At 39.9% G+C, this 25884-nt stretch overlaps 1 protein-coding gene across 2 annotated transcripts in view; it reads left to right on the top strand.

The window, feature by feature from the left end:
* Window positions 1-25884, top strand: part of IQGAP2 (IQ motif containing GTPase activating protein 2) — a 294535-nt gene that overhangs the window by 159378 nt on the left and 109273 nt on the right. For both annotated transcript variants that reach the window (XM_078448864.2, XM_078448872.2), the window contains 6 exons: window positions 775-851; window positions 16273-16340; window positions 16763-16876; window positions 17571-17749; window positions 19854-19941; window positions 23970-24133. In XM_078448864.2, the coding sequence (XP_078304990.1) occupies window positions 775-851; window positions 16273-16340; window positions 16763-16876; window positions 17571-17749; window positions 19854-19941; window positions 23970-24133 (690 nt within the window). The remainder of the gene's footprint in view (window positions 1-774; window positions 852-16272; window positions 16341-16762; window positions 16877-17570; window positions 17750-19853; window positions 19942-23969; window positions 24134-25884) is intronic.

Below are 25884 nucleotides of genomic sequence, written 5' to 3'. Positions count from 1 at the left end.
ACTGGCTAAATTATTGTTCAGAAAGATGAAAGGTGCATACACATCCATTAAAAGGAATGTTCTTACAAAATGGATGGAAAATGGTCAAGCTCTACTAAGTGTGTCAAAATAGGCTAATAGTATTACAGTTTTGTTTTCACATGCATACATAAACATAAAAAATCAGAGAAACATACTAAAAGTCCCATACCGAAGAATATATACCAAAATGCTAATAGTAGTAACAATCTGGAAAGTGGGATTTTAGCTAATGTTTCTTTCACACTTGATAATACTCTCCAGATTCTATCCGGTAAAATATATTCCTTCAAGAAGAAAAAAATATCAGTGTGTATTGTGTGTGTGCATATTTGTTTACACAACTGTGTAGCTGGGTTTTTAGTGTTATAATAAAACGCTGTAAGATGGATACCCTTCTTAGGCTAGGGTACCTCTGGTCCCTCACCAGAATGACGCTGCTACAGAAAGCAGAGTCTGAATCAGCCCATTCCTCGTGGGCTGAAGCTGCCCACCTAGCCCTGTGGGCGCAGCCTTCTTGGAGTAGCCACCTGAGAACCCGTCACTCTCCTGAGCCCACTAGGGGGCGTACTGTCAGACGGGAGACCAGGTGGAGCGCTGGGTTTGCCTGTAGAGTGAGAGGAACCAACATTTGAGAGGTTCCTCTAAATTTAAGTAAATACACTACAGCGAGGACAATCAAAGCATCATTTGAGAGATTTAAAATAACTATGAAAAGCAAAACATAATGAACACATTGTTTCTTTTATTTTCCAGATATTTTATCCAGAAACAACAGATGTTTATGACCGGAAAAACATACCAAGAATGATATATTGCATTCATGCATTGAGGTGAGGAAAAAATACAGCTAGAAGTCTAGGGAGTAGATTTAAATGGAACTGGGATTTTTATTTTAGAAGAGGGATCTTATTTAAGTAAAATAATCTGAAGAAATTTTTTTATTGGGTTGAGTTGTGAATTTGGCACAAAAATTTTTATTTTTTTTTTTAAGTTTATTTATTTATTTTGAGAGAGAGACAATACCGTTGGGGGAAGGTCAGAGATAGAGGAGACAGAATCCCAAGCAGGCTCCCCACTGCCAGCACAGAGCCTAGTGTGGGGCTCAAACTCACCAACTGAGATTATGACCTGAGCTGAAACCAAGAGTTAGACACTTAACCCACTGAGCCACCCAGGTGTCCCAGCACAAAATATTTTAAATTGGCACAAAAATACAGTCCTTGAACTTGAAAAATACTTTTTCTAATTTTTAAAATCTAATCCAAAATAGAAAACCAGAAAATGAATTAAAGACCTATAAGTATACTGAGAAAATTTAAGTTGAAACTTCTAGGGAATCTCATAATATGTTACCACATTCTTGAGTTATGGTCTACTTTACAAATATAGCCAAAATACATCAAATGAGCAGCTTTAATGGTCATTACAATTTTGGTACTCTTAAATTATCTTTTAGCTTCAATTCTTACCATAGGCTGGTAAAGTCCAATATAAAGATAGTTTCTTTTGACCTTTGCTCAATAGAACTTGCACCATAAGGATAAAGAAGCAGCATAGGAGTTGATACAAATTCATCAAATCAAGATATATTCATTATTTTAAAGCAATTGTTTTACCTTATTTTTGGAATTGCTTAAATTCTGCTAGCTCACAGATGATTTTTTATCTTACTGGCCTGGAAGAAATGTTATCTTTAGATGGTAACAAAGATGATTCTAAAAACCCACTTTGTGGCTGTTGTCTTGCATACACACAGGTAATGGCTGGAAGACTTCATGTCTAATTAAATTTTAAATTTCTTTTAGAACATCTGCCTTGTGTTTATATCACTACAAGTCATTTTCCTGGCAGAGTCTTCTGCATAGAGGTTTATATTAACTTCTTCCTGGCTCTTTTCCTCTCCAAAGGAAAAGGTTTCTACAATAATTCATTGCACTGCTGGCCTACTAGAAAAGAATTTTGATTATGTCATATAATTTGACTTTTCCCCCCTGATCAGTACTTGCAAGATTTCTTTGGAAGATGACAGCTGCCACAAATATAGACCAAATGTTAGGTGCCTTTTCCGTAATTTCTTTTTATTCTTGTAATTTAGAATCAGGGGTGGAAAAAACAATTCTCTGCCTGCCTCTTCATGTGTGGCTAGTATATCATTATGCCAGCCATGTTTCTAAAAGCTTTTTGTGCACAAGTGCTTATTGTGAGGAATATTTTCAGATGTGTTGCCCAACATTCCTTGTCAAATATTTTTCATAGTTTAGAATGATTCTGTGACCTATGAAAGCTAGCTACCATTAGTTAATGTCATTATCATATCCACGCATCATAGTGCTAATCTCCAAATCTGTGGCATGCTCTTGGAGTATCTTGGACAAATTTAAATTGATTTCTTGAGGTGGACCCCTGGGGTGTTAATGTTAAGCTGCTTATGAAGAAATGGTGTGCTGAGTTCCTTCCTAGTGATGTCACTGTTCTTCCACAGAAATTATGTAGAACTGCACTGAGATTTACGAATGTGTTTGTGATAGTTTTAACAGTGGCTTCAACAGCTTGGTAAATAAAGAAAAGGCACCTTCTTATTCTTGCCATTTGTATGCAGATGTTGGTATAGTTTCTAGGATTATTTTCTCATTCAGGCAGTTACTTATCATGGAAGTCTCCATTACTGTTACTCATTCTCAGCAGATTCCTAATAAGCCTGTCAATCACCAGATCTGACCTTAAATAGGATCTTTAATGTTTGCCCAATAAATAGCATTCCCTGGGAGAATGCTATTCACTTTTCTCTGTCGTAAACTTACTGTACGGCTACTTCTTGGCATATGTCCAAAGTTGTTTTCTTTCTTTTTTTTTTTTCTTGTTTTTTTATTTTTTAGTCTACAGTTGTTTCAAATGCTCAACTAACTGAGCCACCCTGGCACCCCTAGTCTACTGTTTTTTATCAAAACATTTTTTCTGATTGGTTTAGGGTACAGTCACTCAAATGAGGCCAATATTCTCCTCTGTTGGGCAAGACGCGTTTGGAAACCAGGTGGCAGAGCTCTTGAATAAGTACAATGGGTTTGCTCTCACTAGATAATTAGAAGTGATGCTGGAAATGAACAAATACATATCCAGCCATTATATCCTGGCTGGGGATACAGCAACATTCCTAGTGTACTGAATCGTCATTACTGGACAGGAAATTAGGCAGGTCAGAGGTTCTGAGTATATAGATCAGGAGCCAGGTGGAAAGATCCCCTGGGTACCCAGGCACTACCATCCCGCTGCCTCAGCCCATTGGGCCTGGTGTGATCTGCAAAGTTCTCTCTCAGCCCTGCCGACTTGTCTTTTGTTTCCTGTCTTCTTGATGTGGGCTTAAACTTCATTAAGATCCTCTGGGGTTTTGCCTTTGCTTCCTGTTTGTGTCTGCTTTCCTCTTTTCCTGCCTGGTCCTCACCTTTTTACTCGTATTTCTGACCCGGGTCTTGCTTGCTGCAGCTCATTGCTCCCTTTGTCTGCTTGGTGTTACCAAGCTGATGGGACAGTGAATGACAGCACAGCAGCCCCAGAGGAAATCCTCACCTCCGTGATAGGTGACCTCATTCTTTTTTCAAAGAAATGTTTGTTATCTTTTTTCTTATTTAAAATAGAAAATTTAAATTCTCATCTTGGGAACAGTCGGAAAACTCAGAAAAAAATATCAAAGGAAAACTAGCTTTAAGTACCCATTATCAGGGCGTCAGGGTGAATCAGTTGGTTGAGTATCTGACTCTTGATTTCGGCTCAGGTCATGATCTCACGGTTGGTGGGTGTGAGCCCCGTATGGGGCTCTGTACCGACAGGGTGGAGCCTGCTTGGGATTCTCTTTCTCTCTCTCTCTCTCTCTCTCTCTCTCTCTCTCTGCCCCTCCCCCACACACTCTGTCTCTCAAAATAAATACATAAGCTTAAAAAAAAAAACCCAGAGTACCCGTTATCACACCACCAAGTAAAAAACACTGTTTGTGACTCTCTTGGCATAATTGCACTTCAAATGTATACGTGGCGTATTTTCCCTTTGTGGCTTCACTAGGAATGTATGAAAGTCTACAATGAAAAGAAACCAGTTTAAGAAGTGAGAGCCTTGCTAACAAGTTACTGCTAATGATTTTTTAGCCATCTGGGCTTTTATGCCTGGAGAAGAACACTTTTTACGTGTTGTTTATTGCTCAACTTATTAAACAACTGTTAAATGTGTAAACACTGGTTATAAAATTGAATTACTTTAAAAATTTTAGTAGAACTGATTTTTGGAATATGTCAAGTAACTTGAAGTGCAGATGAAAAACCCAGGTACATTATTACAGACTTACCCCACTTAAACCTATTCTGAAAGATCTACATGGTAAGTTTCCCTAGTGTAATTATTTATACGCTAGTTTTGACTCATCCTAGGGCTATTATACATTGATCCATAGCCTGAGTTGACATAATTTTAAGGGCACCAGAAATAAAAGAACACCTTCAAACGTCCCCAGGTTACAGATATGATTTTGATCAGTCACTTGTCGGGCAACATATGGTACCAATTGGCTTCTTCCCCCGAGGTGAGTCAGACCCTGCCTACCAGGCATCAGGATAAACCTGACTGGTGAAATCAGTCTGACCTTTTAAATTTTCAGTATCAAGCTGAAATTTTTTTCATTTTCAGGTAGGTTTTTATTTTCAATCTGGTCCCCACCACTATCCCATCCCCCCTTACCCAGAAATGATTTACCACCTAAGTCTCACTTGGCCATGTTACATAACCCATTGTCCTGTCATAATGATGTATTGGCCAGATCTGTTAACATTATTAGAAGCTTATGTATGCCTTTGGAACATTTTCTTGAAATTAGTTGGGCATTCTAGAAGTTTCTCACCCATGAGATGAAGGGTTGACTCTATCTAATGTTCTTTGGGCCATTTGGCTAATTTATCATCTCAGATCATGTTTCTGGATCTTCTCTCTGCTTAACGATTGTGTGACTGTCACTGTCAGGCCCTCTTTTCACTCACTGTTATTGTCACAAACTGTGTTCTTCCGTCATTTCTTATCGTGGGTCACTTTCTTGGTTTTCTACCACACTCTGGCTTAGAGTTCTTGGTTTCTATTCTTGCGGTGTAAGTATAATGTAAATAATGTAAAAACAAGTACATATCTCTACCCTGTAGGCAGATGTAGAAAAAAACAAAGCACCTGTATTTTAATAACACTTCCCACCTTGCTGAAATCAATGCACATAATTATGCATGTCTTACTTTATCAATTTGTATTGCATTTTGCTTTCGTACAATTTGTACCATTCTTTTTTGATTGTTGTTTTGAACTCCTGGCCTTTCACAGACTTAACTGGGTTAGTATCTTAATTTTTTTTAAGTTTATTTATTTATTTTGAGAGAGAGAGAATGCAAGTGGGGGAGGAGCAGAGAGGCAAGGAATCCCAAGCAGGCTTCATGCTGTCAGCACAAAGCCCAACGCGGTGCTCAAACCCACAAACCATAAGATCATGACCTGAGCCAACATCAGATGCTTAACTGACTGAGCCACCCAGACGCCCCTATAGGTTCTATTTTGATGGACCAGACTGATTTCACCTTGGTCAGTGGAAACTCTTTGGGGCCAGCCCCTTTATCCTTGTAGCCCTGGCCCTGACATTTTTGGAAATATCCTTGCTTTGTGGTTACAACAGGATGTTCCAGTGCTATCATGATTATTTCTGCTTTAAGACCTGAAATCAACTACCCTCCAAGGAATCCCTTGCAAGCCATCTGTTCATAATGATTTTTCTCATTCGATAGATTAGGGTTCTGGATTCTGCTTTTCTTACTGTATAAAGTTTCCTGGGCCGTTAAGACCCTGACAACAATAAGCTAAAGAAAGATCTGCCCACCTCCCCTCTATGTCATGGTTAATGCTCCTGCTGTGATGATGTCATGACTGTCCCAGCGGTCATGTTTTCACATTCAGTGATGGTGCCAAAGCAGCACACATTTGTGAGAATGGCTGTGGCGACCCCACTTCTGATGAAGCAGTTGTCCCGAGTGTCCTGAGCACTTAGTGAAGTAGGGCTCCTCTGCAGCCTTTCCACAGCCCGGTGGCTGCCTTGCTTACCAGGTTGATATTGTGTCTGGTCCTCAGGGGTTAATGTAGAACTTTGCTTGTCTTATACTCTATACCTGAAGGACCTTTGACCTTTCAAAAAAAAAAAAAAAAACAGTTGATGGCTCATACCAGATCAACTGATAGACAACATGCTTTCATTTATCAATAGGCTTCCTAGAAATTGTTCCTTAACCCAAAGGGCGGGCTCTAATTCTGTGTTCTCAGAAGGGATGTGCGGAGATGGCAGTATGTGGGATGAAGATGAGGACGGTTACACCTCACGTAGCTTTCAGATCACTTCTTGTTCAGAATTCTCCCCCCACACTTTCCCCCTCCTATCCTGAATTAGTATCATGGCTCTGCCTTTTTGTCCTGCTAAACTCTAAACTCTTTGAGGCTGTGAATCATGCCAATCATGCCGTCACCTAACACAGCACATAAACACCACTGATCCCAAATTTACGTCTCTGGCGTACATATATTTTTAACTTTTTAGTTGGGTTAACTGAACTGATTTCCCTATGGTAAGGCTGCCTCAGGATCTTTTTTATTTTTAATTGAATATTAGAACACTGGATTTTGACAGGGTACTGGCAGTGATGTATGTGACAAAGATGGGAAAATAATTTGGTTCTGTAGAAAAAAATGATTTCAAACATGGAGCCAGTGAGGGAAAATAGTAAAAGATTCTTAGTGTCGAAAATGGGGAAACTGATGTGATGAGTTATTAATGTGCTGTTATTAGGTTGCTTATTATTCATTTGTTAATAAAGGACACACTTATTTAACAAGGATCATAGTGATAATAAAACAAATAATTTTATGCCCGGCACTTTAAAAAAAAAATTTTTTAACATTTATTCAGTTTGAGAGACAGAGGTTGAGTGTGAGCAGGGGAGGGGCACAGAGATGGGGAGACGCAGAATCCGAAGCAGGCTCCAGGCTCTGAGCTGTCAGCACAGAGCCCGACATGGGGGCTTGAACTCACAAACATGACCTGAGCTAAAGTTGGATGCTTAACCAACTGATGCCTGGCACTATTCAAAGTACTTTTTAACAGGTGCAGTCTCACTTAATCCTCACAGCACACCTGTGTGGTACAGGCTGTTAATAATCCCATTTTATAACCAAGTCATTGGAGGTACAGAGAGCCTGAGGTCACACAGCTAGTATATGGCAGAGTTGGAATTCAAAACCAGGCTGTGTGACACCAGATCCTGGGCTGTTACTGGCTCAGTCGTAGCAGAAGGGAGTCAGGTATTTCCACACTCCTAAGAAAATTCTAACAACAGCATCCAACTTGAATGTAAGCACAGGCCTCTAAGCTGTTAATTTGAAGAAGTTTTAAAATGAGAAATCTAGGAACCTCAGAACTGGAAAGATCTTGAGAAGTTATTTTAGTCCCGATGCTTCTTTCACAGATGAGGGGGCCAAAAGCATGGGCTAGGTGACTTGCTCAGAGCCACACATCTAGGTGGCGCCAGTCTTGGGACCGCAATCCGGGTCTTAGGATTCCAGTCCCGTGGTCTTCGTGGTCAGCCTGACACTTGGACTGACAGCCATTCATCTCACATCCTACAGCATAAAGTGAGCTGCCGACGATTTGATCCAGAAAAGCTGAAACAAATTCAGTCCCTGCCTTCCGAGTGTGCAGTTCATTGCTATGGCACCTTTTAATGTGTATATTGAAAGTAGTAGGATAAACCCTGATAGATTTTTTTTTGTTTTTACTTTATTGCTTCCTGTGCTTGAACGGATATTATTAACACAAATGGGAGCACATGGACCAGTGGTGCTTTACCTACCTCAGGACAACCTCTCTGAAACTTGCCTCTCTAAGCAATACAAGTGTGCTTTCCCTTTGGCGTGATAAGAGACTCCTTATTTCACACCACGTGCTTTTGTATCTGGGGGAAGCAAAGCTTTGGTGATATTAATTCCTTGGCTTCCTTTGGAACCCTCTTAGCCCTTTGTGTTGACTGTTAGGCATGAAAGGTGCTTAAAAAGTTGTGTTGAAGAACTCCAAGAAATTGGTGTCTTGTTTTTTTTTTTTATATTGGACAGGCGGGTTTTTTTAATTATTGCTTCAAGATCAAGACTCTGTATTTCCTATATGCCTCAGGTAATGAATGGTCTCATTTGAATTTAAATGCTTGGGAAGGAGAGGGCTGCTCTTGTAGGTTCTTTTCAGCACTGGAATAGTGGATAAGTACAGAATAAACTGCCCTTTTGAGTAATCCTCTTAGAAGCGCCTCCCACGCAGAAATTCATTATCAGTCTCCCATACCGTGACAAGTAGCATTTTTTTAAGAGCTAATAATTTAAAGTTCAACATTGGAAGCAATAATTGTTGAAAATTGAAGCCAAGTTAAAAAAAATGCATTAACATTTAGACATTTCTGGCGAATGTATGTACTATATGCAAATGAGATTTCTAACTGATCCATACTGATTTGAGAAAATCTGTTATTTGAAATAACTTTAAAAGTGAAGATTCTTTGATTCAGAAGGTAACTTCTTAGCACCACCTTGTGGTAAGTTTTAGTTAAACCAGGATGTTGGCTTATTTGAGGTTTGTATTAAGTATTACAACGTATAATGGAGAAGTAGAAAGTATCATTGAAATAATTCGCCTAATTTCTTCAGTCCCACAGGGGAAAATTAGCACTTTTGTTTAGTATAATAGTTACAATTTCTATTACCAACAAACCTGTATTTTTTTAAAATTTCTTTTTTTTTTTTTTTAACATTTATTTGAGAGACAGCATGAGCAGGGGAGGGTCAGACAGAGAAGGAGACACAGAATCTGAAGCAGGATCCAGGCTCTGAGCTGTCAGCACAGAGCCTGACGCAGGGCTCGAACCCACAAACTGTGAGATCATGAACTGAACTAAAGTCGGATGCTCAACCGACTGAGCCACCCAGGCGCCTCATCAACAAACCTGTGTTTTGTGGAAGCTTAAACACCTTTATTTTAGGAAGAGTGTGGTAGAGAAAATATTTTTTACATGGTAGATATTCCATGCATAGTGATTAAATGAATGGATAGACGAAGGAAATAATGTGAAAACAGTTGTGTCAAGGTCACTGAGCACAACTCTCCTCCTACCTTTCCAAAACTGACATGAAATTACTAAAGTAGTAATTAAAAAAAAAAAATTACTGGGGCGCCTGGGTGGCTTGGTTGGTTAAGTGTCCGACTTCAGCTCAGGTCATGATCTCACAGTCTGTGAGTTTGAGCCCCGCATCAGGCTCTGTGCTGACAGCTCAGAGCCTGGAGCCTGTTTCAGATTCTGTGTCTCCCTCTCTCTCTGTCCCTCCCCTGTTCATGCTCTGTCTCTCTCTGTCTCAAAAATAAATAAACGTTAAAAAAAATTTTTTTTTAAATTACTTGCAATAAGAAAGAATGCCATCCACTGGCCAGAAAGACAGGACTGGATTGACTGAGAAACAAGACAGAAGAACCCAGCACACAAATCACAGGATGCAGCAGAGCTGGGAGCTGTCCTGGGGCTTGCTCCAAGGAAGCAGGAAAAAGAGAGCTCCAAAATCAGTGTTGTTGAATGTGGACCCACTGACTTGATCCTTCCTGGCAGCAGTAAGTGCAGATGCTGATGGCAGTGTAGCATGCCAGTCCCCAAGATAGCTAATGACCCCAAGAAAGCCCCTAAGATAGCTAATGACCCCATGAAAGCACAGGGAGCCCCGATGTAAGAAGGCAGGACATGGGGCACCCTTGTGGTGTCAGCCCTGTGTTCCCACGCAGTCTCCCTAAGGCTGGCTCCTGTCAGGGGATCCTGTGGTCAACAATGGCAGAAAGTGAGTCTCAAGCCCCTAGATGAGCCCCAAATCACGAAATGCCAGACCTTTGAGGGAAACCAACACTCCGAAAGTGGCATTAGATTGAAGAAGAAGAAGCGACACCCAAGGAGAAAATGAAAATAGTAAACCATGTGCTATTTATAATTTATTCACCTTACCTACTTAACATATACTTACTGAACACTTATGCTTAAGTAGAACAAAAACAAAAGTAAAATTAAGAAAGAGGAAAATTGGATACAGACAAAATTAGAAAAACTAATAAAATATATAGTTGCCTAAATTTTTGCTATGTAACATGAAAATGAAAGGATGGATCTAAAATTTTAGATGATCCACTTGTTGGGATGAGCACTGGGTGTTGTACGTAAGCGATGAATCATGGGAATCTACCCCTGAAACTGAGAGCACACTGTATACATTCCATGTTAGCTCACTTGACAATAAATTATATTTTTAAAATAATAATAAAATAAAATTCTAGATGATCCCAACATTGCATATGTGGGGAAATAGAAGTGCCAATATATCAAGGATAATAGATATTCATTAGCTTAGTTTTTGATTAAGAATGTTAACTTTGGGGCTCCTGGGTGGCTCCGTTGGTTAAGTGTCCAACTCTTGGTTTTGGCTCAGGTCATGATCTCACCGTTTCGTGAGTTCGAGCTCCACATCAGGCTCCAAGCTGACAGCACGGAGTCTGCTTGGGATTTTCTGTCTCCCTCCCTCTGCCCCTCCCCGACTTGTGCTATCTCTCTCTCTCAAAATAAATAAATAAACTTAAGAAAATTAAAAAAAAAAAAAAAAAGAATGTTAACTTTGAGGTATATTCAAACTTTAGCAGAGTATTTATACAAGTATTATGCCTTAAAAAACAACACTTAAGAGGAACACCTGGCTGGCTCATTCAGTGAATCGTGCAACTCTTGGTCTTGGAGTTGTGAGTTCTAGCATCACGTTGGGTGTGGAGATTACTTAAAAATAAAATCTTAAAAAAAAAACCTTTAAACACTTAATTACAGATATAAAATGGGTTCTTAGAAGACATTTTATGTGTGTCTCCTACTTAAATTTTACTGTCACATTTTCAGTTTCTCGTACTAAATTATTTTTATAGTTTTTTGTAAATTAGGTCATATATATTTTTAAATTGAGTCGTAAAAAGAGAAGAGGAAAATGCAAATTAGGTACTAACAGAAGAGATACAATTTTTTTTATCATTTTTTAATGTGTGGCTTGATTTTATTTTCCTAAAATTCTTTTGAAGCTTTTCCATTCCTATCTGTTTAGTTCTGTTTATTTTTTTGTGTTTTTTTTGAAAATTTTTTAAAAAAATATAATTTATTGTCAAATTGGTGTCCCAATTCTGTTTCATTTTGTAGTACCTGTTACCACAGAGGAACAGTTGAAGACGGTGACATTTCATTTGTTCTGCATGATATGGTCTTCGTTCTAACAGGAATAGTTGTCCCATGTAATAATGAGTTGAGAAGTGGTTCATAAAATATTACGGTTTTGAAAATGTCAGCCGACTAATTTTAATTCTAATGACTTGTTTGGCGTGAGCCTTCGGTAATGAAGTCTGTAGAGGCTGTGTAAATAGTTTTTTATCCCTGATAATCTCTAAAGACCTTGAATTTAAACTAAGGGACGTATCCTGTCTTTCTAGCTTTGAATTATGAATACATAATTCCTATTTTAATTTGACGAATGTTCAGAGTCTAATATGTTTTCCACCTGTGGATACAAATATCATATTGGAAGTCAATAGTAAAATTAGTTACCATGTTTAAAATGTCATTTGTTCTTTGTTCTTTGATACTGGTTTTGAGGGAAAGTGGGTATCAAAGAAAGGTAAACTCTCCCAAAAAAAACCACTTAAAATTCAAAATTTCATTAATGGGCATTCCTGGGAAAAAAGGGCCATGGAACCATATGTGTTTGGAAAAATGTTTACCCTCAACAACTAACAGAATGCAGACTTAACATTTTTTGGCTCTCAGATTTGCTAGATTTTCATGGATAGTATTCTGTGGCGATAAGCGAAGCAAGAAAATGGCATTCTCTTGGATAGGTGGTGGAGTAAGGTCCCAGTCATCAGTGGGTTCTTAGGTTCAGCTAAGTGTCCATTCTCTTAACTGCTATAAGCCACATCTGGCCCTAGTTGCTCAGAAGGATAGAGAAGCCCGAAAACCAGTCTGCTGGCACAAGTCTTTGCTCTTCAGTGGGAGACGTCGTGACACTCCACACAGTTAACCACAGAGCCATCTGCAAGCTGTTGTCTTTTGTAGGCTAGGTAACAGCTTAGGTGCTAAGGAGTGAGATTTCCCTTGGTGGGCGCAGGAGCCTTCTTGGCATAGGACCTTAGCCCCAGGAGCCAATGTCTATTTTAACACCTTCCAATGGGCTTCCCAGTTCCCTACAAGGAGTATGCAAGTTAGCAGTCCCCAAACTCAGGAACACCTAAACATATTCCTTCAAGTAACGGGCACCTGATGGCTCAGTGTGTTGAGCATCCTACTCTTGATTCCTGCTCAGGTCCAGTGGTCCCAGGGTCATGGCATTGAGCCCCACGTTGGGGGCTCATGAGCATGGAGCTTGCTTTGGATTCTGTCTCTCCCTCTGTCCCTCCCCCCACTCATGCTCTTTCTGTAAAATAAAAAAATAAAAATAAATTTAATATAATTCCTTCAAGTCAAGATGCAGTTTATGAATGAGGTGTTTTGTCCTCAGCAATTATGCTTACTAATATGCTTATCAGGTTCCTAGGGGAACAGAGCTATAAAGTTAAAAGTTAGATTCCTATCAGGAAACAATAGATGTTGCCAAGGATGCAGAGAAAGGGGGACCCTTTTGCATTGCTGGTAGGAATGCAAACTGGTGCAGCCACTCTGGAAAACAAACAGGTTCCTCAAAAAAATTAAGAATAGAACTACCTTGTGACCCAGAAATTGCACTACTAGGTATTTATCCAAAGATACAAAACATGCCGATTTAAAGGGGCACATGCTCCCCATTGTTTATAGCAGCACTATCAACAATAGCCACATAATGAAAAGAGCCCAAATGTCCCATCAACTGATGAATGGATAAAGAAGATATGGGTGTGTGTGTGTGTGTGTGTGTGTGTGTGTGTGTGTGTGTGTAATGACATATATATAAATAATGGAATATTACTCCATGATCAAAAAGAAAATCTTGCCATTTGCAACAACATGGGTGGAACTGGAGGGTATTATAATAAGTGAAACAAGTCTGTCAGAGAAAGACAAATATCATATGATTTCACTCATATGGAATTTAAGACACAAAACACATGAAAATAGAGGAAGGAAAGGAAAAATAAGATAAAAACAGAGGGAGACAAACCATAAGAGACTCTTAAATATAGACAACAAACTGAGGGTTGCTAGAGGGGTTTGGGGTGCGGGGATGGGCTAAGTGGGTGATGGGCATTAAGGAGGGCACTTGTTGGGATGAGTGCTTGTGTAAGTGATGAATCCCTAAATTCTATTCCTGAAATCATTATTATACCGTATGTTAACTAACTTGGATTTAAATTAAAAAAAAAAAAAAAAAACACCATGAAAGAAGTCAGATTCTTTCACGGAGGGAATGGTGTTTTGTTAACTTTTACTCACAAAGAATGAGTATCATCTCTTTTTTAGAACACAATTCGACAATATGTATTGAAAGCTTTGATTGTGTGTCTTTCAAGGTGGCAGTTTTGTTTTTAGGGATTTATTGTAACAAGATACATACACAAATATGTATCTGTATATAGGTAGGTTTCCTGTAGCATTATTTGGGGTTTTAAGTTTTTAAATGTTTTTTTAATTTTTTTTAATTTACACTTATTTATTTTTGAGAGACAGAATGAGACAGAGTATGAGCGGAGGAGGGGCAGAGAGGAGACACAGAATCCGAGGCAGGCTCCAGGCTCTGAGCAAGCATTCAGCACAGAGCCTGAAGTGGAGCTCAAACCCACGAACTGTCAGATCATGACCTGAGCCGAAGTCAGACACTTAAACGACTGAGCCACCCAGGCTCCCCAAGTTTTTTAATGTTTTTGTTTGTTTGTTTAAATTTTTTTAACGTTTATTTTATTACTGAGAAACAAAGACAGAGCATGAGCAGGGGAGGGGCAGAGAGAGGAGGAGACACAGAATCCGAAGCAGGCTCCAGGCTCTGAGCTGTCAGCACAGAGCCCGACACAGGGCTCGAACTCACAGACCGCAAGATCATGACCTGAGCTGAAGTCAGACGCTTAAAGGACTGAGCCACCCAGGCACCCCAAGTTTTTTAATGTTTTTATTTTATTTTTGAGAGAGAGAGTGTGAGCCAGGGAGGAGCAGAGAGAGAGGGAGATACAGAATCTGAAGCAGGCTCCAGGGTCTGAGCTGTCAGCAAAGAGCCCGATGCGGGCCTCAAACCCACGAACCGCGAGATCATGACCTGAGCCAAAGTCAGACGCTTAACCGACTGAGCCACGCAGGCACCCCTCCTGCAACATTATTTGTAATGGTGAATAATTAACATCTAAATGGTCAGCAGTTTGATAGGTAAAATACAGTACCTTCATATAATGAATACTATGTGAGTTTATGGGTAGATATTTCCAGAAATAGCATTAAAAGTGTTTATGTCAAAATATTTAGTGTTTAACTTTGGATGATGCTTTTCTGTATAATTTTTTTTTAACATGAATCACTAATTTTTAATGTGGACTATGTGTTATTTTTTCAAAAGATCGTTTTGTACAGAAATGACCAAAGAGGATACCTGGGTAGCTCAATCAGTTGAGCATCCAACTTTGGCTTAGGTCATGATCTCATGGTTCGTGAGTTCGAGCCCCACATCGGACTTGCTGCTGTCAGTGCAGAGCCCGCTTTGGATCCTCTGCCCGCCTGTCTCTGCCACTCCCTCACTTGTGCATGCGTACGTGTGCTCTTTCACAAAAATAAACATTAAAAAGAAAAAAAAGAAATGACCAAAGAAGATTGAAATGCATACTCCTTAAATTGAATATTCATTCATTTTAAGAGTTTGTCTTAATACCATTTAAAAAGGCTTAATCTTGAACTTCTTTAATGAAGTTTTATGTATTTTATAATCTCAGGTATATCTCACATCAGCATCTGACATGATAATCTTGAAATATTTCAAGCCAATGAAATCATTTTCAATTCATTTTCTCTTATGTTATTGTGTAAGTTCTAACTTCTAGTTAAAAATCTCATAAATTACAAACCTATCATCATATTATTATATATCATCATATATCATATATCATTATTATATATCATCATCATCATATATCATAACTGATAATAAAGTGAATACAGATTTTTTTTTTTAGTTCACTGATAGGATTAATCTTTGGGGCTGAGGAGGTTAGAATCAATATGGAACAGAAACTGTGCCTCAGTGATTGGAAAAAGCCACATGACCATATATTTTCATGTTTGGCAAAATTGAGATGCTAGCCCTCAGCAACTTTTGTCAAATTATGGGTAGGTTAGTGGGTGCCATCCTTACTTAAGGGGTTTGAAATACACACATACATATGCACACAGAAAGTTTATTCTCCATCTTCCACTTAGTAGTATGCCCATATCGTGATTTGTCATTAACATCTCCCCAGCTGCTAATAGTCTTGCTACTGTATTTGTTTCAGAAAATGTAAAACAAATTATTTCCTCAAATGTTACTTAAAGGAATATTGAAAAGGAAATTAAAATTTGAGCTGTACTTTCAAAAAAATAAGAATCCTACAAGGAATATCCAAGGAAATGTTTGGGTTTATTACCTACGATTTTATATCAGTCATGTTTCTTATTCTCCCTACAAATGGATGGTAGAGAGTTAGTTGATCCTACAGAAATGCCATGGGACTTTGGGACTTAGACTACGGTTATAGTCCCCGTCAACCAAGGACTATGTTACCTCAGTTGGTCCATCTATAAAATGAATGAATTAGATGAGATCATCTCTTAGGTCTTTCTCAACTAAAGAAGCCCTAAAGATTGAAGTAATTTTGGGGGTGCCTGGGGGGCTCAGTTGGTTAAGCATCCTTCAGCTCAGGTCATGATCTCCTGGTTCATGAGTTCAAGCCTCACATCGGTCTCTGTGCTGACAGCTGGGACCCTGGAGCCTGCTTCGGATTCTCTGTCTCCCTCTCTCTCTCTGCCCCTCCCTGCTCATGCTGTTTCTCTTTCTCTCTCAAAAATAAACATTAAAAAAAATTTTTTAAAGATTGAAGTAATTTGTAACTCTAAGATTTATATGATGAAGTTTCTCATAATTTTACGTTCTGTCTTCCAGTTTATACCTGTTCAAACTAGGGATAGCCCCCCAAATCCAGGATTTGTTGGGCAAAGTCGACTTCACAGGTACTCTTCTTTATCTTTACGATTTTTACGTGGTTGTTTACTAAGAAAATGAATCTATATTTTTTTTCCTTTTGACATCATCGAATCCCTTTTTCTTCTGTACTGATCAGAGGAGAAAACGTTATTATCTTGTTTGTCTTTGACCAGTTTTCCTTTTCCCCACATTTGTGAAACGAGAAACTGAGGTTGACTCCTTCCTTCCTAAGGTTCTTGTTCGGAAATGTCCCACCTTCTTGATAAAGACATTTTTTTTTCCTTTCTTTTTGTTTTTAAATAATGGCGTCGTGGTTTTGATTTTCTTTATTTAGAAAAATAAGCCTTGAATTTTGGGGAGAGAGACCTGGGGGATGAAGACATTTCTTGACATGAATACACTCATTCCTACCTCCATCTTGATGTTGTTTGTTGTTGGTTTTTTTCAGAGGAGGAAATTAGTAATATGAGAAAGGAGCTGGACAAATATGGAATACAGATGCCATCTTTCAGCAAAATAGGTGGTATTCTGGCTAATGAACTGTCAGTGGATGAAGCTGCTTGTGAGTCTCCTGAAATCAGAACTTGCTGTTGACCTGGGATTCACCTATACTTTATTCGTTGATTTTGGTTACAAGAAATAGAATGTTTAGAAAATACCTTCAGCCCCCTTTTGAAGTTTTTATTATATGTATTGTAGATGGTTGAGCACATGAAAATATAAGCATGGGATTGATTTAGTCTTTAAACATCTACTTGTGCAGTTTGAATTAAAACGTTTTAGAAATATCTTTATTCTCCAAAATATTTCTTTGTTTTCTATGTCCTGTCCTGGCCCTTTGCTTTCTTGGGTAGAGTACATTGCTACAGTTGTCTTTTAGCGTTGCAAGTTAAATTACAGATACCATTTGGAAACAACCTGATACTTTAAAAGTGTCCATGTGACCCTTCAAACCCCTAGTGGTTGACATAGTGTTTGGTTCATTTGAGGCTTTCTGTGCAGGTTGAGTAAATTAATACAGATTACACAGTAGATGCTTAGGAGACAGGACCCAAGATAGATGAGCAGGTGGAGAGGTCGTCGGAGGGGCTCTCTGGGAAGTGTCTAGGGTCTCTTCTTTTGCCCTTGTTACTGGAAGCCAGAGAAGAAAGTAAAAGAAAAGTAAATTAAAACAAAGCAAACTGCTTACATTATGTGGTGTCATTACAGCTGTCCATGTTGTCTTTCCTGATAAAAATCTTTTTTTCTCTTTTCAGTGCACGCTGCAGTTATAGCCATTAATGAAGCTATTGAAAAAGGAATAGCAGAGCAAACCATCATAACGCTAAGAAACCCAAATGCAGTTTTAACTTTAATAGATGACAACCTTGCACAGGAGTATCAGAAGGAACTCTGGGAAGCCAAAAAGAGAAAAGAGGAAAATGCAAGACTGAAGGTATTTAATTAGATTCCTAGTACTATGGCTATGAGCATAAAAAAGCCTTACCGTTAAAAGTGACATTTTTAAATCAACTGGCTGTGGTCTCTGTAGCCATAGGCCGTTGGTTTGGGTGAAATGTAAGGGTAAGAGAAGACTATGCACTATGTAAAAAAAAAAAGAGGTTTCCTTTTATGATGATTCTTCCAAGTTGCAAGGATTAAAGGTCATGTCGTAAATTTTTACTACTTTCCTGGGAAGTGTAGATACAGTAGCTAAACATCTTCCCTCGTGAGGCATCACCTGCAGACCTTGTATTAGCCAGGATACCTTTAGATTCATTAGTAGAGAGTAATGATTCATTGCGGTGAAGTTGAGAGATGCTGTTTTTAAATTCACTCTCCTCGTTTTCTCCCATTAGTTCACCCTCATATTTTGCCTTGCGTCCTCTGCAAGGCAGCCTGATCCTCACTTGACCCAACGTGTCTTACATGACTGTGGACTTTGTGTACACGTAGAGCTTCCACTTCCTGGCCACCTCTCTCCTTCTCAAGCTCTTGCCACATCAGCTTCAGCTCCATTCCCAAACTTTTCTCACCTGGTGGCTTCTGGCGCTATCTGGCACACTCGTGCCCTCCCCCCCACCCCCGACCACCTGCCTTGAGGTTGTTGACTCACATGGCTTCTTGCTGCTTTATTGCCATGGTTCTCCTCTGTATCTCTTAGTGTCTCTTCTTCCTCCTGCCTCTGTGTATGGGAATTCTTTAAGGTCTGACATTGAATCCCATCTGTCTCTGTTCTTCCTAAGCTCATCCACTCACTGAAGTGATAGGAGCTTGCTACCAGGCCCTCTAATGCTCCTCCAGGTGACTTCATCTCTGTCCCATGGGCCTTGCCCCTCACTACATAGGAAGAGTGAAGAGTGCTTATCTCTACCCTGCCCTTCTCACACATGGGCCCCTAACTGACTTCACTTTGGAAAGACTTCCCCCATGTTTTAGAACTCCTTCTGTGCCCCCCATATCCATCACTGCATTCTGTTGCCTCTTCTTGCCAGGCTTACATCTGTCTCCCACTTTCTAGTCTTACCATTCTTGTCTCAGCCTTGCCCTCCCCCCTTACCATGCCTCAGGGTTCTTCCAGCACCTTCCTCAAGGGTGGCCCTGCTTCCTACCATTCTCCGAACCAACCGCTCTCGGAGCTACAGGTTGCAAAAGTAATCTTCAACTATAGATCTGATATCAGCCCCTGGAAACCTCCCTGCATTCCCTGCTGCCTACTGAGTTAAGTACAGGCCCTTCACTTGGCTTTAAAAAGCCTCCGGAGGGGGCACCTGCGTAGCTCAGTCAGTTAAGCGTCTGATGATCTCACATTTCAAGGATTCAAGCCCTGCACGGAGCTCGCTGCTGTTAGCACAGAGCCCGCTTCAGATCCTCCCTCCCTCCCTCCCCCTCTCTCTCTCTCTCATTCTCTCTCATTCTCTCTCTCTCTCTCTGCTCTTCTCCCTTGTACACTATCTCTCTCTCTCTCAAAATGAGTAAATAAACATTAAAAAAAAAAAAACTTCCAGGATACCCAACCAACCTCGCCATCTTTCTGGCTGTGTGCTGTAGCCCACCTTGCCAAATTGTCTTGCCTTTTTCACCAAATCCTGTAGTCTACACCCTGTTCCCCTCTCTGCCCTGTTCCTCCAGGACCTCTTCGGTTGTCACCTTGTTCGAGTGTTCTTTCCAACTGAGTGTGTAATTCTACAGAGTCTGTTCTATGTATATTCGTTATTTATGGTGTCGATTTTATTAGACTGAATGCAATGAAATTGCCAATATTCCACTGGCTTCAGTCTACACAAAGTGGCAATATCAAGTGGTCCAACCTAATGTTTCCCACAAGAGACATTTAGACACTTTCAGAGAGTCACTAGGGCTCTTGTTTGTCTTTGTCATCCTTGCCAGGTGTATGTAACCCCAGTGTCTTACACAGAGCAAGCACTCTTTGGTGCTTATTCTGAATTCAAACGAATCTAAGTAAACCATTTTTCTCACTCTTGGCATTTGGCTTTTGAATATCGAGATTGGAAACCTTGTATTTAACCTCAGGAATCAGTAAAGACTTTGTCTTGTAGAATAACTGTATTTCCGAAGAAGAAAGAGACGCCTATGAAGAGCTGCTGACACAAGCAGAAATCCAAGGCAACATCAATAAAGTCAACAGTAAGTAATGAAGGAAACGGAGATACAAAGTTTCCTTGTCAGAATTGCACCAAAACCATTTGTGTCCTTGTAAAACTGCCTTATGTGGTGAAAAATCCACTAACTGTCAATGTTGCTCTTAATTATGGTGCATCATCTGGCAGCATCCCATGGAATTTTGGGGGTGATCTTGCCCCCCCAGTGCATGCAGAGTATCTTAGAATACCTTGAAGCTAGTTTAGTTCTACCATCTCATTTCGAACCTATCCCTTAGTTGGGCTCATATTGAAGGCTGTTTAGTAAAAGATTATGACTTAAGGATTTTCATTTCTTGCCCATGATTATGTGACAGTGTTTGACTGGAATTGTAAAAAATATCGTTGACACCTGTGCTCTTTTTTTTACTGTCCAGTCATTGGTTTGCACTTGGTAAGAATTATTTTCTTACAGTGTGTGCACCTTTATGGCAAGTGAATGAGACGGAATGGGCCAGTGAAATTGCACAGTGGCGGGTTTGAATCCCATGTCCCCAAACTGTTGGGGAGTCTCACAGTGTAATTTCTCTTCATATCCAGTTCAGTTGTATGACAGTAAAGAACAGAAAACTAGGGTAATTAAAATTATCACATGTAAGTTCGGAGAGATTAATCTCTTTACTAGCCTTTTTCCCATCTCTAATAAAAATTGGTTTTATGGGGCACCTGGGTGGCTCAGTTGGTTAAGTGTCCGACTTCAGCTCCAGTTATGATCTCACAGTCTGTGGGTTCAAGCTCTGCATCAGGCTCTGTGCTGACAGCTCAGAGCCTAGAGCCTGCTTCAGATTCTGTTTCCCTCTCTGTCTGCCCCTCCCCTGCTTCCTCCTTCCCTCCCTCTCTCTTTCTCTCAAAAATAAATAGAAATTTTTTAAAAATTGGTTTTACTTGAGGCAGTAAGGAATTCTACCTGACATTTATTTCCCCTGTGGCTTTCGAAAAAGCCCATATATACACAAAAAACTAATACATGGAAGACCATTGAGCCCATTTGATAAAGTTTGTGAACCATCTGCCCAATTTAAACTTGGGAGTGTCCACTAATTACAACAGTCCTAAGCCTTGTCCCTGATTTAACCTCCTAGATGACCTTTGAATGCTCTTTATTGTACTTAACAGTTGCAAAGATACCATAGGTTTTCCCTAGAAGTTTGCCCCAAGTGGCTGGTAGAGACATATTCAAAGGGTTCAAACAGTAATCAAGGAGGCCCAGAGAAAATTGATGTAAATATCTAGCAGTTAACAACTGAGTGGGTTTGAGAATTTCCCTCACACACAAAATTGCTGACAGCTCCAGGGTAACTTTATTGTTAAGGGATCACCTTAACACTAGGGAATGTATGTTCTTCTTTTATTCTTATTTAATTTCGAACATATTGGTGATGGTACACGAAACAGTTTTAAGTTTCTCTTTCTGCTCTATTTGAAAACTGAGAATTTCATTATGCTTGACAGAAATGAATTACAGGAAGAAATTACATTGCCAGCAAGGCAGCTGAGGTCCGTAAACTTCGGGAGGAAATGATTCCATAGCCTTTTGCCATCCTTTATTTTGAAAACAGGTTTCTTTTTCTTTTTCTTTTTCTTCTCTTTTTTTTTTTTGTTTCTTTTTTTTTAAATAGAATACCTTATATAAATGTTTTCATACTTAATGGCATACTTTCCTGACCACAAATTTCATGCCACAGTGGCTATGCTTTCTTTCCCATTTTCAAATAGAAAGCATGAGATGATTTGCACTGATGCATAACCAGCTCAAATTATGAAGGGCATTGCAATGTTCGCCGGCTTCCAATGCGTAGAACATGATGATTCTGAAGTTGTTTTCTCTCTCCCCATCTGAAAATTTATAACCGAATAGAACTAACAACAGTCTTGAAAAACCGACTAGAACATATTTTAGTCAGGGACATGACAATAAGACAACCGTATGCTTTAAAATAAGTATAGCTACTTGATAAGCCTTTTCTCAACCATGTAGGTTATTATCTTAAAATGTTAAGGTGTCTGTGTTCATTACAGCCAGAGAAGTGACATAAGTGACAGCTTTGATGGTAATGTCATCAGATCTATTGTCAGAGGCATCAGCTTTGTTTGAACTGCCATCATTTAACTTTTTGGTTTGGCATATGCGTTCCATTAGTTACAACACATATTCTGTTAAGATCAAGGCGGGAAATACTGTTACATGCAGAGTATAAATGAGTGGGTAAGCTCACTTTATTTGTTTATTTTTAGGAGAAATGGTTCCTAAAGAGTGTCATAAGGCTATGATTTTCTGCTATTTTACCATCTAGTGGTGCACATTCACATAATGGAGTTTTCAAAGGGGAAGTAGAATCCTCTCCAAAATAATGAGAGACACAGCTGGGAGGCTCTTGGTGACTTTCACACGACAGCAGATGCCACAGATGTCCACTGACCTTTCTTTCTGGGATTTTTTTTTGTTGGACATAGCCATTCTTAGAATGGAGAAACATGTTGGGGTTCTTAAAGTCCTTTAGAATAAGTGTAAGTTTTGGAGGGGTGTAACAAAGAAAATCACGTTGGCTATAAGTATTTCCTGCTGTTGAACGATGTGTGTCAGGAGAAAGGTTATGGAGGGTAACTCCTTGTGAATGAGTTGCAGAAGGCAAATTGTCATCTGTTCAAAGGGTTAGAGTAATCTTAGCTTTAATCTAGTCACGCATTAGGGAGACAGACTACCCATGAAAAGCTCTAGAAATCTATGAGTCTGTGTGCTCTCTCTTACCCTGAAACTTAATTTACAAGACAAAATGCTGCTGGTTCTGTCCAGTTTGTTGCTGCCTGGTGGCAGGGTCAGTCACTCATTCTTCCAGTTGGTCAGCAATTCTGTTTCTTTTTTCTGAAAACTGTGATGAATCTACTGTTTCAGGCACCCTCAGTCTGGTCACTAAATTCAGTTACAACGGGTAGAGATCTCACAGAGCTTGTGGTAGGGTCAGATAATGTAAACCAGGGCATTTCTGTGATCAGTGTTTTTGGTTTTGTTTTGTTTTTTAAGGTTAGGGGATACTGGCACAGTTATTTAATCGTACCAATTTTGGTTGTAATATTTTATTTTTAAAATTTTTTGAAGTTCATTTGAGAGAGAGAGACAGTGTAGGTGGTGGTGGGGGAGTGGGGGGGTGGAAAGACAGAGAAAAAGCACCAGTGGGGGAAGGGCAGAGAGACAGAGAGAGTCCCACGCAGGCTCCACACCGTCAGCCCAAAGCCCAACGTGGAGCTCAAACTCACAAAACCGAGAGATCATGACCTGATCCGAAACCGAGAGATGCTTAACCAACTCAGCCACCCACGCGCCCCAGGTTGTAATATTAAACACACACAGACACACACGCACGCACACCTGAAATGTTTTTTTCTTAAAGTCACACTTGGCAAAACCCAAGAGTGGAGGGGAGAGTGTTCTGAGAATGAATACCAACACTCTCAGCACTCTCTTCAGGTGCTGGCCGGGTTGCCTGTGGTGCTGCATCAGAGGGGGGGTACAGCAGCAGGGCGAGGCTGGCTTCTGACGTTCACGTAGCTTCGGTCTCCTTGCAAAGGCAGTACTAATACACAAGGAGCGTTCAAGAACAAGGCCCGTGGGATCCGTATGGCCCATCTCTAAATACTGTGGGGATCCCCAAGTGGTGACCTCTTGAGGAACTGAAACAACCTGAAGCCCTAATGGAAGTGAGACCAGAGCTGATCCTGAAGGGTAAGATTTTGTAGGGAAGTCATGCTAGACAGGAGTGACCTCAGAGCCCCAGCTCTTTCTTTGCTGAAGTCCTTTTAGGGACCATCTCCATGGACTGGACTGACTTCTAGGTACTGAGCTACCATTTCCACGGCTCTGCCTGGCCTCCGTCTGCAGCTTTTCAGAGTTCATGGAAAGGGACTGCTTAGGTTGTAACCCTTGGAAAGATGGGCTGGCTAGGTCAGCAGAGAAAGCTGTGGAAAAAGCGGGCATTCTGATGGAATGTGACACCCACCCCCCACCCCCCTGCTCAGGGCTGGCTGCAGTGAGCCACATCAATGCTGTCATTCGGGAAGGCAACCCCGAGAACACGCTGCTTGCCCTGAAGAGACCGGAGGCCCAGCTGCCTGAAGTTTATCCTTTTGCTGCTGGGATGTATCAGAACGAACTTTTCAACCTCCAGAAACAGAACGCCATGGTAAGTCCGAGGGCACTCCAGTTACAAAGGTGTTAATTCTAAGTTAGAGCTGTGAGGAAGGCAGTTTAGGAAAGGTGAATGGGCATAGAGTCTTTAACTTGTATCAACCCCCATTCCCACTCCCTCCCTGGACCAATTCCATGGCTGAGTTCCTCTTTAAATCCTTTTTATCTCTGTAAAGAATCTGAATAGTTAGGAAATTCAAGCAGGGCTCAACACAAACACGCCTTGAAAAGAAGTCATTCTTGTTCTCTGGTTTTTGAAACACGTTGGATAACTTTTTCACTATACTGAAATTTTTTTCAAATATGTCATGTTTTTGAAATAGAATAATTAGCTGTGAATCCGCAGTTCTAGAAATCTGCAACCAAGAACATTAGCACCATGGCTTTAATTTTTTGTAAATTTCATGCTGCTTAATATGCTGATGATATTAAACAGTAATACATACGGTTACAGTATTAAAACCATGTGTACTCATATAGGATTAACCCAGACAACAGAACAGAATAAAAATTACTGGAAGCAGAGCCAAGAATTAAGTATATGAGAGCACTAGTATTTCAAAAAGGTGGGGAAAAGAATGAAATCCTTCCAAGTGTTTAACCATTTGGGAAAGAAAACATGACCTCACTCTACATATCAGAATAAATTTCCAGTATAAAAAGTTAAATGTAAAAAGTAACTTAAAAAATGAAGGTTCGAAGGAAACGTAAAAGAACACTGGATCTTAAAAATCCGAAACGGCACTGTTGTACCAGAAAAAAGCGAGGAGGAGAGGCCGAGAGCATGAACAGCTAATTCACAAAGCGAGGAATATACGCTGACACACAAAAAATGTCCAACCTCAATCGGAAGTAAATGTGAATTAAAATAGTTATTTTGGGAAATCAGATTGGTAGAGTGTTGAGAGATCTAACGTAGCATAGGCATAAATTTGGCACAGCAGGCGTCTTCACAGCCGGTGGAAGCAGGAATGGTGCACCCTTTCTGGAGAATGAGCTCAGCAATGTGTATGCAAGTCTATTAGCCATTATCCTGTCAATTACATTGCTAGGAAAAGAGCCTAAAGAATATGAATCAAAAAGTATTCACAGCATGGTGTATAATACTGAGAAGCAAGGAACAAACCATGTGCTTCGCAACAGATTGCACACACTAAATCAAGCAGAAAAAATGAGATCAAAACATACAGCATTGTCTAGAGGGTTTTTAGTAATAGGAATAAAAACAAGTTCTGCTAAAAAAAAAAAACTTCTATAAATGTTTGCAGGAATTAAAAATAAAAGGATATACCTTAAAGGGCTTGGGTGGGAGGAATTTTTTTCTTACTCTTGATTATCAAGACTTCTCATTTTCTGAAAAGAAAGATGTTACTTTATAATGAAAGAAAAAGAGCTTATCTTCTTAAGTTGCACTTAGGTTCTTTCATTAATAGTTCTCCCATTCCAGAAGCTTTGAAGCCCAAGGCTACTTACGCTCAGGCCTAGTGATTCATTCCTAACTGGTCATCAGTCAGCCTGTGGTTGTCCAGCCCCGTTTCTTCTTTTTCTTATCCTTGCTGCTGTAATACCACATTAGATACTTGTGGGCACTTCAATGGAAAGGGTAGAGGAGGTGGATCTCAAGTGATTTCATTCTGCTCTTCTGTTTATAATTTTATACCTTCCTTACATGTTAAACATGTAGTTCATGTAAGAAATTTGGATAAAATTTGCTTACATGCTCCCTATAATAACCTCCTTCTTGCT

This window comes from Panthera onca, chromosome A1, assembly GCF_046562875.1.
Source record: "Panthera onca isolate mPanOnc1 chromosome A1, mPanOnc1 haplotype 2, whole genome shotgun sequence".
In the NCBI taxonomy this organism is placed as follows: domain Eukaryota; kingdom Metazoa; phylum Chordata; class Mammalia; order Carnivora; family Felidae; genus Panthera; species Panthera onca.
The sequence above is the reverse complement of the archived record's forward strand: the minus strand, read 5'-3'. Positions and strand labels throughout refer to the sequence as shown.